Genomic DNA, 12,963 nt, shown 5'->3' with positions numbered 1-12,963 from the left:
AACTAGGGCCTGGGTCTGGGTGACCTCTCAAGGTGGGTATGGTTCGACCCCCTCACCGGGTTCTATCTAAATCGTATAGCCAATTGCACCCCCTTTGCGAAAGCACAGGTTTTTTCCAAAGTTGATATGTTGTTGCTGGTCTTAATCTTGGGTCTGGTGATTGTTAGAAGATGGGATGAGTATTTGAGCTTGAATGTTTGTAGTTTGCCATTGTCACCTTTTACACCACATGTAGGAGGCAAGATACACCACAGAGGGATGACTACAGTATTGGGGAGAGATTCTGGGCACAACATAGATGTCACTTATGGCCACGATTTTGAAGACTTATAACATTGTCACCTAGAAAGTGATCTTGGGTCTGTCTTTAAGATACACAGAGTTAAGGCACAACACAATAGACGTTGTGCCTACATCACATTTCTGCAGGAGTCCCACCTATCCCCCCACGAGGCCCAGAAGCTGTGCAGAAAATGGAGGGGACAATTGTTTCACACTTTCTATTTGGCTTTTGCCAAGGGGGCAAGGATTTGGCACCGAGCTGGGGTTCCATTTGCAATCCTTGACACTAAGAGATGCTATGCTTTGCTCAGGCGCACACTAGTTGGTGCTCCAACTGTGTTTGGGTGCATACATGCACCTAATACGGAACAAGATGTCTTCCAGTCACATCTTTCCTCCCTACTGGCAGAGTGGGCAGTATATCCCTGTGTGGTGGATGAAAACTTTAATGCAGTTCTGGGCATCACGTTGGATAGATTGCACCCTCATCTGCCACCCACTGCTTTTATTCATCAGTGTAATACGCTGAGAAAATGGGTGGAAAGCTGGAGCCTTTCTGACATCTGGTGCAGACGGAACATTACAATGCAGAAATACACTTTCTATTCATATCCCCACACCTTGCATTGCCGTCTTGATAGGTTCCTCTGCCCCACTTCTCTCCTTCCCAATATGACACACGGCACACACTTGTGCAAGACGATCTCTGACCACAACCCTGTCGAAATAACACTCTCTTGGGGGCAAGTGCCAACTCGGATATCCACCTTGCGTCTGCGATTAGCTCTTCTGGGCGATGCAGTTTTCAGGGAGTCACTGGCCAATACCATAGACACTTATTTCACTCAGAACAATGGTACAGCCTCTTCTTTGTTAGTGCACTGGGAGGCCTTTAAGGTCATAGTTCATGTATCCTCCATTGGTGCGGTGGTGGTGGGCTTGACAGGAACTGATGGGGAGATAACACAATTGGGAAGCAAGTTAGGCCCCCAAGAAACAAAAGCGCTCAATGACACTGAAGCTGCAGAGGCACTGCAGGATGCTTGCATTGGATATGTGGAGCTGTTGGAGCGACTTTGTATGATTGACCATAAAACCGACACCCAGAAAATACATACAGAGATGGACAAGTCAGGGTTATTGCTAATGTGTATGATACAATCTGACATTACACCCACACCCATCTTACCCATACATGACCCCTGGTTTGTGGATTATATGTTCCCCAGCAAACTATTAATAGAGCATTCCATGATTTCTATGCTCTTCTCCATACACCCCTCCCGGCCCCGGATCCAGCAGATGTTGCGGCATTCTTACAGCAGGTGATGATACCTAGACTGTCCTTGGGCGAGAAGGAAGTCTTAAGTGCACCTACATCATTGGGAGAGATATGTAGGGCCATTAAGGAACTGGCAAGGAACAAAACATCAGGATCACATGGGCTTGTGATAGAATTCTACTCCACATATGCCTCCAAGTTAGTGCCACAATTAGAAAAGCTATATAATTCTTTAAAGGAAGATTTGCTTACCCCTCTACTAGAGTGACAGTAGTGACATTGCTGCTGTAGCCAGATAAACCACCATTAGAACTCACTGTTTACTGGTCCCTCTATCTCTCTTAAACCCCGAATATAAGATTTTGAGTAAGATCCATGCCCATAGACTTCTTCCGCTGCTTCCACAGTTACTGCAAAGGGATCAATGCAACTTTGTACCCTCTTGCAATACTTCACTGAATATTTGCTGGCTGTTCCGTGTGATCAACATTTTCAGGTTGCGCCCCATTGGACATGCACCAAGTCTTTGACACCTTGGGGTGGGACTTTATATTTGCAGCGTTAGCCCACTACAGAATCCCCTTGGAGTAGATTCAATGGGTCACCCTCTTATATAAGGTCCCGATGGCTAGTGCTAGAACAGGACCATATATTTCAGACACATATCAGGTTGCATGTGGGACTAGACAGGGTTGTCCCCTATTGCTGTTTTTATTTGTCTTGCCACTAGAACCTCTAGCACAACATATTCATCAGAAATCTTTTGGTTGGGGTATACCAGTAGGCCAGAAGATGCATTATCTGACCTTGTATGCAGAAGATATGATCCTATACTTCCAAGACCTCTGTACGGGGTTGCAGGGCATACCACGTTTGCTGACATCCTTCTGTACACTCTCTGACCTCCGTATCAACATCCAAAAATCCTGTGCCTTCCAATTAATTGACAGTCCTATGGAGATGATGCTGCAATTCGGCAATAAGGGTCTATCTTCTGCAGCCCCCACCTTTCGCTACTTGGATACTCACATCAATCGGGATATGAAAGACCTGCTTGGGAACAACCTTGTAAGAGGGATCAATTCATTTAAAAAACAAATTACCTTTTGGATCACTCTGTCCATATTGGTCGCAAGCCGGCTGGCCTTCGTGAAGATGATTATGCTACAGCTATTTCGGTATTATTTTGTGAACCTTCATGTGGAGGTGCCAGCTTGGGTGTTCCGTATGCAGAATACTTTGGTTGGGTAACTCGCCTGGGTTATTGGGCGCCGCAGAGTGGGCCTCACTAAACTGCAGCTTCTCACGAATAGCGGTGGTTTGGGGGCCCCCTCATTTTAAGGTGTTTTGCAATGTGGAGCAACTTTAGTGGCTGTCATATTGGCTAGCGGATCACAATTTGTCGGAGATAGGCTACACACCAACTTCGATTAATCGTGGTCAACTTCATAGGTTAATATGCCCCGGGGTGACCCGACTCTGACATGTCCTCTCTTACTTCAGATAGCCCAGGCCTACTGGAAACTAACGCTGAGGTACACAGTGGGCACCTTACCATATGCACAGAATATTCCTCTCCACAGTCTTCCTACGTCCTAAGGAATGCTCACAGCTCATTGATTGGGCCTGTGGGAGCAGGAGGGTTGGCGGACGGTGAGAACGCTGTTTCAAGATGGCACACTGTTGTAACATGCAGTTTTTGTGCACACTCATGGGCTCCTCGAGACATTATTTATGACGCATGCCCGTATAATCCAATATGTATGGTACTATTGGGCCGCAGATGGGAGCTAACCCACGTAACTTGCTTCAAGCACTGCACACCATGGGGACTGAGAGACATCATGTCCGCTGGCTCTACCGAGTACTGCAAGCACACATCGAACTGTCTTAGACTCCTTTGAAACAGACTTGGGAAATAGACTTCATTCAGGAAAATCTGGAGCGAGACTGGGCACATAAAATAGTTGATGCTAAACAAGTCTCTTTCAACTCTAGATTTTAAACTTATCCAGTTCTCAGTTTTACACAGGGCGTACTTAACACTACTAAGGCTTGTTAGACTCCTCCGGCTGTCCCTGTTTTAGGGCTCCAGAGGCTGACCTTTAACATATGTCATTGAACTGTCCCCATTTATCCCAGTATTGGGCAGGAGTAGCATTGGTCCTTTTGGATGTGACAGGGCTAGATCAATGGGGTACACTGGGGCAGTGCCTTCTGGGCCTCCATCCATGGCTGCGTAGTTCCAAGGTCACACTGCGGTTTGCAGATCTGGTCTTATTATTGGAAAAGTGGTTTATACCATGACAAACAAAATACCTAACAGCCCTGAAATTCGATAAATGGCAGGAAGAGGTGGCCCACTAGGCGCTTGCGGAGAGTGCATTTCTTCGTCGAGATGAGTATTGTGACCTTCGCAAAAAAAACATCTCCTTGGAGTGGGATGCTCTTTTATAGGGGTTCAAAGTGCAGGACATGACAACTGACGAACCAGCCTCAGCAAATATTTTGCATCTCCCCTGATGAAAGTGCTACTTTGTTGACAACCCCATGACACAAGGTAAGTTCTTCTGTATTACTGTGAATGATTGAGGGTTATGAATGGTGCTCTGGTTGCCCCCTTCCCTCCCCTGTCCATCCAGGTGTGATGCCCATTGTAGCCTAACCCTGATCTCTCTATATACCCTCTTGAGTGACGATGCATACTTGGATTTCCTAGATTAGGTGACATGGCCTATGGGACCGGGAGAGGTGGGAGGTTTGAACTCCTTGTTTTTTAATTGCATTGTTGTGTTACATCCTACAATAATTCTGACCTGTTCAGAGACAAATGTAACATCATATGCTTCATAACTGTTCTTCATATGTCAGTTATAAATGTAAGCACATGCCTATCTTAGCAAAATGCAATAAAGTTTGTGTTAAAAAAGTGGTGTTGTGCCATGCATGGTGCCTTCAATCTGTTCTGGCTAGATAGAAAAACACTTACCAGGCTGGGATATTTTGGCCGATGTCTTTGCTGTTTTTTCCCTAATGTGTCTTTTAACACACCCCAAACATTTATAGATGCAGACTTTAGGTTTAATGGAAGTATCTGTGTTTAAAGTTACTAAGAGGTGGCAGGCACAGGGCTGAAGCTCTCTCTCTTTTATGTATATATGTAGTATTTCTATAACCCAAACCCAGTCAAACGGCAGCAGAGTACTGTACATTGTAAAAAAAAAAATAACGCCAACAAGTAGTTAGTTAGGTAGTTAGTTTGTTGATTGTTAATGCCCTGTGATGTAGTGTACTTTTAAGTGGGTGGGTGAGCTCTTTCCTAAACTGGAGAGGCATGGGGCAATATTGATGTAAATTGGGATGTTGTTCCAGATCCTATGTGCATAGATGACAAAGCATGCTACCTTGTTTTTTTCACTTTTTTATACTTCTTAGTCTGCAGCCTGATGTTGTCCTGGCTGCGGGGTTGACAAGAGCCACCAGAGATGGTGAACTTGTCTGCAGAATAAGCAGGGTGATGATTGTGGTGGCTTTGCAAATAAAGCTGTTGTGAACATAATGTGGGCCTGCGAGTAAAGACAATGGAGTTGCATTAGGATGGGGTGATGTGATCAACTTTCTTCACTCTCTTAGTATGAGGAAAAATCCAGTGAAACTTTCACCAGGAAGTGCTGTTTGAAATGGATCTCCAAATACAAGCTGACACAAGAATTTCAAATAGGGAGAAAAACGTCAAGAACAGAGAACAAAATAAACAACTTGATTCAACCCATTTTGGTAATAATGAGAACAACAAGTACAGATTATGATAAACAGACATGATGGTGCCCCTTTGTTTCACCTGGGAGTTGTCATCGATCTTAACAATAACAACAAAAAAAGGATGATGGACGGAGTGTTGAACAATGCAAACACTCAGAGATCTGGGTTTAATCCATTGTTCTTTTGCTCACCATGACACCCCAGTTTGGACCCAGCATATGCAAATCAGTCTTGACCCTGTTCTTCATGGGAACAGTCCAACCCGAACTGCCAGCCAAGGGCTGCCCTGGACCGGAAACAAGCATCCTGGGACCGGTTTCAGGGTATCACCCTTCATCAGCCAGTCTAGCTTGAATCCAGTGGCACAGTGAGCACGGGACCCACGTCTGGGCATACCTTTCCCCCTTAGGGCAACTTTAGCAACACAAAAGGATGATGGGCAGAACACTGAACAATGCAAACACTTACCCCAGTCACAGATCTGGGTTTAATCCATTGTTCTTTTGCTCACCATGCCACCCCAGTTTGGACCCTGCCATATGCAATTCAGTCTTGATCCTGTTCCCCATGGGAACACCTAAACTGCCAAGCCAGGTCCTCCCTGGACCAGAAACAAGTATCCTAGAACCAGTTTCCAGGTATCACTCTTTATCAGCCAATCTGAATCCAATGGCCCAGTAAGCACAGGAACCACGTCTGGGCATACTCTTCCCACTTAGGGTGACAAATGCAAAAAGAACAGATGATAGACTTTACGATGGACGGAATGCTGAACAATGCAAACATTCACCCCCAGTCACAAAAATCCGGGTTTGATATATGATCTCAACAAGGCAGGGAGGAGTCAGCAATTTCACCCAGGGTTTAGTGAGGGCATAATATTCCCTGGAACAAAGTAGAACTTAATATCATCCTGGAATGGGAGTAGTCATCAAATTCCCTGGTAAGAGTCATTAATATCACATTAGCTGGAAACCGTTATTAATTTAATCTGGGACATAAGCAGTGATTATAAGCACCTGGAGCTGGGAGTTTTCATTAACCTTTGGGATGGACGGAGAAAAGAAAAGAATGGAGACTTTGCTTACCTTAGGGACAAAGAATCCTTGGATCTCTGTGTCACAGGACGTCATGTGTGGCAGTGATAGTGGAACAATATCTCCACAGCGTTGGATCTCATGGATCACAGCGTTGGTGAAGGGTAAGTTAATTTGATCCGCCATTGTGGGCCTTCTACTTCGTCCAATCACTGTGTCAATCTCTTTGTGCACTTGACCTAGAAACAAGATATGCTTTTTACAAATGTCAAAGCCTTCTCTCAGCAACAAGCCCAAAAACGCCTACTGAAAAATTCCCACTGATCCACGTCAAAGCAGAGATGTGCTGCTATACCAAAATCTCCTCACAACCAAACCCCATTGTTTTAAACACAGAGATACACCGAGCATTGCCAAAGCCAATACATCTGGATTTTGCTTAACTGTTATATAGTGCCTAGATGGTGTTGGGCCACGTACTTTCTTTGATGCTCACACAGACAAACCAAATATAGTCACATACAATACTTTAAAAGAAACACATACACACAGGCAAACCACATGCATGCACACTAAGTCAGACAGGTACAGAAACACATACAAACATATCGATGGATGCACGAGTGGGTGGGCAGAAGTGTTACATGGATGTGTGAATGTGAGCTGATATGTAGTTTAACATAGCAGCCATTAATGCATGGCTGTTATGAGTGCTTTAAGAAACACTATAATAAAAAGGACAGATTTTAGACATTCCATGTTTAAAATCAATAAACTGGGATTTTGGTAATAATAGAATCGAGTGTATTTCTGTTTTATATAAGCTGGACTGATTGTACAAACAATGCATTGGCAGAGGCAGAGACAAGTGTGCCAGTGTTCCAATTTGTTCAATCTGTTCAGATTGTTGAGAAATAAGTAGAAAGAGAGAGACTGTGTGTTTTGTGTGCCCATGATTCTGGGCATGTACGTTTGTGCATGTGAAAGCGTGCCTGGGTGCTTGTATCCACCAATAAGAAAAGATAAGCCCAGTGTCAACACAGACGTTGAAGCCCAGCTGCTGACAAAATGGGTTGAATATTATTACAGCAGTTCATCTTGAGAAAGGCATGCTACAGGGCAGCACATAGGTGGTAAGCCCACCCCCTTCCTGGAAGCCCCATAACAAGTATGAGTCATGTTAGGTATGTAACTACACGTGCAGCATTTCAGTCACATATATGATTCTAGTAACACAGCTCACAGGCTTAATACCGCTTCTGACATTACCTATATATAAACATTAGCATAGTTACAGACAAGGATATAGAACCAATTGGTGTAGTGTCACTGGGGACCAGAGGCCTGATGGGCCCACTGAACCCTCATTATTGGTGTATTTTATAATTCAAACAGCAGCTAATGTGACAATCTCCTTCCTTGCAGTAGGACCCATAACACACTGACTATGCTACTGGTTACAGGAGGCTGCATCCAGGCTGGATTGGCAGGCAGAGCCCCACAGACCCATAGTAAGCCCTGGGGCAACATAACAGAATTTCATACCAACTTACAAATGCATCTCAAATAATTTTGTAAGGAGGGGGTTGGTTCGGTGAACTGCATTTGCACTAGTGATGAGCTCCAGGTACAGTGACCCTGTGATCAGCTGCAACAAGTGGGATATTCAAGCACAGGGACTCTGTGCTCTAACAAAGGCAGGCCAAGAGAATGGTGAAGTCCTCTTTAAGGTCCAGAGTTGAAGGAGGTGAAAGTGGGGGTCAGAGAATGGACACCGTGAATGGAAAGAAGTGGTGACCATCTTGGGATCCAGGATAGTAATTGTTGTACCTCAGTATGCCTGAGCTGTTTGTTCATTGTTTTCTAGTGGCCAGTACTCAGCTATGCACTTTCAACTGTTTTCTAATTTGGAATATGCCATGCACCCTGCTATGCACTTTATTTAGTCATCCTCCGCACTTTAGTTTAAGTGCACTATTTCAAGATCTATTTAAGTGCAAATGCTTGATATGTCTGCTTGAACAAACATGTGGTGCTGATTAGTAAAAAGCCTCTGTTTCTTGCAGACCTCAAGGTTGCGTAATATGCTGGTGTGTTGTTTATTTGTTTAGCTGTCCTACCATCTAATTAAAGGTAAATTAAAGGCTCAATTTTCCATCCCAAAATAAGTTAAACACCTTGGTTTACTGCTGAACTCAACGTTACCTGATATATTTGCTTGTTGTTTTTTGTTCAGCTGCCCTACCATCTAATTAAAGGCCTCCATTTCCTGCCTGTCTCTTGCTACAGAGAGCCTTCTAATTTACAGGAAATGTTCAGTAATATACAGGAAGGGTCAAGTGCCTAATGCGTTTGTTTACTCTTCTAGTAACTGTCATAATTTCCTGCCAGAGACGGCCTCTAATTGACAGGATACTCTTAGTAATCTTCACGAAGGCTCCAGATTAACATGTGCATGACATACTTTAAGTACTGCTTTCACACTCAGTCCCCTACTTGGCTTTGTTTATCCATCTTGAGAGAGCACTGTATCTCCCATCAGCATCATCCTTGTGTTCTGAGTCCCAATGCCTGGGACAAGGATAACCTGGACATATTTGCCAGAAAGCTGGGAGGCAACAACCCCTCTTGGAACTCTGTTCCTTTTGATACAGTTTCCAACATTCTTGAACCTATGAACCTGGTCAGTCAGCCAGTGTCGCCAAGCTCCCAGTGCCTTGACAATCTTTTCACCATTTAATGCTCCAGTTATTTTGGGCAATTGTACGGCCCTCAGGTTGGTGCACTAACCAGGTGCTTCTAGCTTTGGTATCCCGTTTTTCTTCATGGACATCTTAGAAATTTGAGTTTGAGTAAGAAAGCCTTGGCTAAAAGAAAATGACTAGTTACATTAAGTAACACAATATTAAGGACAGATAAAGATTTCTGAATCCTCTGAGCAGAGGCTAAAGGATTTGCACTGAGGATCCAACCCAGGAGTCAGTGCTCAAGGGCCCTTCACATGGACTTAAATTTCCTATAGTAATTTTTGTTTGGCATGTTTCATGGACTCGCACCTCAGGCTGATTGTAAAACATTCATGTATGGTTGTCTGAAATTATTGTGTTCTTGTTGTAGAATATCTTTCCATAATGAAGAAGTGTGCCTTGCCAACAGAACACAAGAGGTCCTAATAAGAAGAATTTGTGCACTAACCAGGTGCTTCTAGCTTTAATATCCCATCTCTCTTCAAGGACATCCTAGAAATTGGAGTTTGAGTAAGAAAGCCTTGGCTAAAAGAAAATGACTAGTTACATTAAGTAACACAACGTTAAGGACAGATAAAGATTTCCGAATCCTCTGAGCAGAGGCTAAAGGATTCCCACTGAGGATTCAACCCAGAAGTCAGTGCTCAAGGGCCCTTCACATGGACTTAAATTTCCTATAGTAATTTTTGTTTGCCATGTTTCATGGACCTCAGGCTGATTGTAAAACATTCATGTATGGTTGTCTGAAATTATTGTGTTATTGTTGTAGAATACCTTTCTGTAATAAAGAAGTGTGTCTTGCCAACAGAACACAAGAGGTCCTATTAAGAAGGATTAACACCCACCTGCTATCCTTTTCACTGTATTTTACCTTCTTCTGAGGTGCTAATAATAATTTCACGGGAGCTCCAGGCACACCAGAACCATTACTCACTCTCTCTGTCCCTCCCCAACCCCCTTTACCCAGAGTTAGTCACCAGCATCAGTCTTCACTCCTGATAATAAGGATTAACCTCAAGGGGGAATGGTGGAAGATCTTCGCTTCTGCAGAAGTCCTGGGAAGTGGTGTGACCGTGGTATAGGCAGACATCACTACTACCCCTGTATAGTATAGTCAGCTGGAGATCTTGTGAATGGCCCCTCTGAACAACACAAAAACACTGGCCTCACATTGACTGTGCAATAATGAACTGACTGATCTGTGACATTTTATGGCTTCCTCAACAATGCATATATAAATGGGCACAGGTATAGAGGTATCAGACATTACATGTCCTCTTATGGGAATAAGGGACTTGGGGCCAGATGTATCATTTATTTGAATATCGATTACCTAATTGTAATTTTCTGCACACCGCAATTAGGGAATCACTATTTGAATGTATGAAACTCCAGGAGTTTCATTTAGCGATTCCCAATGGCTCACAAATCGACCTACCTCATTAATATTCATGAGGTAGGTCACAATTTGCGGTCCATTAGGAAACGCTAAAATCACAGGGATGGTGGTCTGCTGGGCTCAGCAGACCACCATGTCTGTGATTGCTTTTAAATAAAGCAATCTTTTTTTTTTAAATGCACTGCCTACTCTTAAAAAAATGTTTTTGCAAGCATTCACAAAGGGAAAGGGGTCCCAAGGGGGACCCCTTACCGTTTGCGAATGGGTTACCCCCTGGTTGAATTAGGTGGTAAAATGTGAATGTTTTGCGACCATATTTCCATCACAAAAGATTCTTACATACCCCTGCGATTTGGTATTAGGAAGGGACGCCCTTAACACGACCCTTATTAATAATGAAGCAGCATGTAGTCACAATTCCAAATTGCGATTCAGAAACAAGTTACCAAATAGCAAATTGGAATTCATACATACCAAACTACATTTTTGCAGAAGCAGCTGCAAAAGTGCATGATAAGTCTGGCCCAAAGTCTCAGAGGATATAAGGAGCACTACTTTCCCTTCAACATGCACATCAATACATCAAATCCTTGACTTTGGTCCAGCTTTAGAAGAGGACACATACACAAAATAGATGGTAAGGGACTGCTGAATGTTGGAAGTTGTCTTTAGAGAAGGTACGGAAAGATTGTTTACTGATTGTACAATAGCATTCTCAGTACATGAACAGGAATGACTGCAATACCTCCAACTGTGTCACTGGGCATCCCACCTAGGCAATAAAAACCTTGATTGAGAACCTTACCTGATTTTAATTGTTCTTCTCTTACAAATCGCCAAAAAGACAGGATACAGCATACATAGAAAAAGGAAAAACGAGGAGAAATTAAAGTATTTCTCCTTGTTGCACCACTCTAACGTCACCCCTGGGTGTTAGTTTTAGGTGCTGCCTCAGGTTTACGATTTCTCGTAAATCTGGGGCAGTGTCAAAAGCTATGGACGTTGAGTAAAAAACACCCACATCAACACCCATTGCAGGCCCTTCTACTGCAGAAAACTGCATTGGGGTCCCATATTTACAAGGCGGTGTTAAGCCATGCAAAGTGGCTTAGCCCTGCCTTGTAAATATGGAAAAGGACCCAGCGCCACGGAAACGTCGCTGAAAGTGACGTTCCAGTGGTGCTAGGGGATTCTAAATGAGCCCCTATGAATACAACACCCCCAAAACATTACTCACATTGAAACTTTATGGGGAATAATGGTATGACGCAGCAGCAATTTAGGATTAAAGAGTAATTACTGAAGTTCCTCACTGTAGCAATTCTGCTTCACACTTGTATAAATAATATTGATTTGTTGCAGGGTATTTTCCCTTTTATTTACATGTCTATATCCAATATGTTTGCACTTGGTTCATCCAGGAGGGGATAGGAGAGAATAGGGAGAACCAGGTTTGTATTGTTATGGCACTGTCAAGGGGCCATGAGAGCTCATTTGAATGTTGCACTTGATGACTGTTCTAGGTAAAAAACTGAATATTAAAATGTCTTTAAAAATGTGAGCTGCCGTTCCACCATGTAACTCCCTCTCATCTCAACTGTTAGCTTGGATAAGCTGATTTCTATACTCCCCACATTACCTACAGATGTCAGCACACCCCTCCATGAGTCAGGCAGTAATCCGAAATCTAGACCAGTGCTACCTTTTGCCAGCACTGTTGAAACCCCCAAAACATCTTTTGCAAGCACAATCTGCACGCGACTTGCTTCCCAACCTGGGGGAGCCAGTGTGCCGGGATCATGAGACTCCGTCACAAGTACAGCTTCTGAATGGAGGCATGTTTGAAGACGGCACGTGCTCCAGGCTTGAGGCATGCTACCCCAAGGAGAACATTGGTACAATCAAGTGATTCTCAACCCCTACAAGGAGTGACCATGATGATCTGCATAATTCATGGCCCTGTCACAAGTATTAAGGATTATAGTGCCCAAAAGTTACCTGTGTGGGAAGAGGACATTAGAGCAGAAGCGAATATCAATATTTGAAGGATGTTATCAGGGAATTTGACCCTATATTCATCAGTGAATAGTATAGTGTTTATTTTTGTTGTGTAATTCTTGCTTTTTACTAAACGAAGCACTGGGCTAGACCTTTAAGGTATTGAGTCTATTTGTAGAATGTCGAGTTCGTGATCGAAATACTAACTTCTTGAGAAGCCTTGGGCTGCTCACACTTGCTATCCAGAATCAAGTGCAGAAAGGATTGCACTTGGCCCAGTTTGCACAGCCAAAGTTGGATGGACACCAGTGGCAAACCACCTCAACCACCACGGTTGGAGCCCAGTAGCCCATGTCTGCCCTTTGGCACCCTGAACGTGGTTTGGCAATGCACTTTTGAACCTGACATCAGGTCCAAGTAGAAAACGGATGCCAGAGCACTTAGAATTTGTATTTT

The 12,963-nt window shown here is 43.6% G+C and overlaps 1 protein-coding gene across 1 annotated transcript in view; it reads right to left on the bottom strand.

The window, feature by feature from the left end:
- The window catches only part of LOC138292718 (cytochrome P450 2D15-like), a 206,552-nt gene that overhangs the window by 49,919 nt on the left and 143,670 nt on the right, over positions 1–12,963 (bottom strand). The window contains exon 7 of the mRNA XM_069231449.1: positions 6,415–6,602. Coding sequence (XP_069087550.1) covers positions 6,415–6,602 — 188 coding nt within the window. The remainder of the gene's footprint in view (positions 1–6,414; positions 6,603–12,963) is intronic.

The sequence above is a fragment of the Pleurodeles waltl genome, chromosome 4_2, assembly GCF_031143425.1.
Source record: "Pleurodeles waltl isolate 20211129_DDA chromosome 4_2, aPleWal1.hap1.20221129, whole genome shotgun sequence".
Lineage (NCBI taxonomy): Eukaryota > Metazoa > Chordata > Amphibia > Caudata > Salamandridae > Pleurodeles > Pleurodeles waltl.
This window is presented reverse-complemented; position numbering and strand designations above follow the sequence as displayed.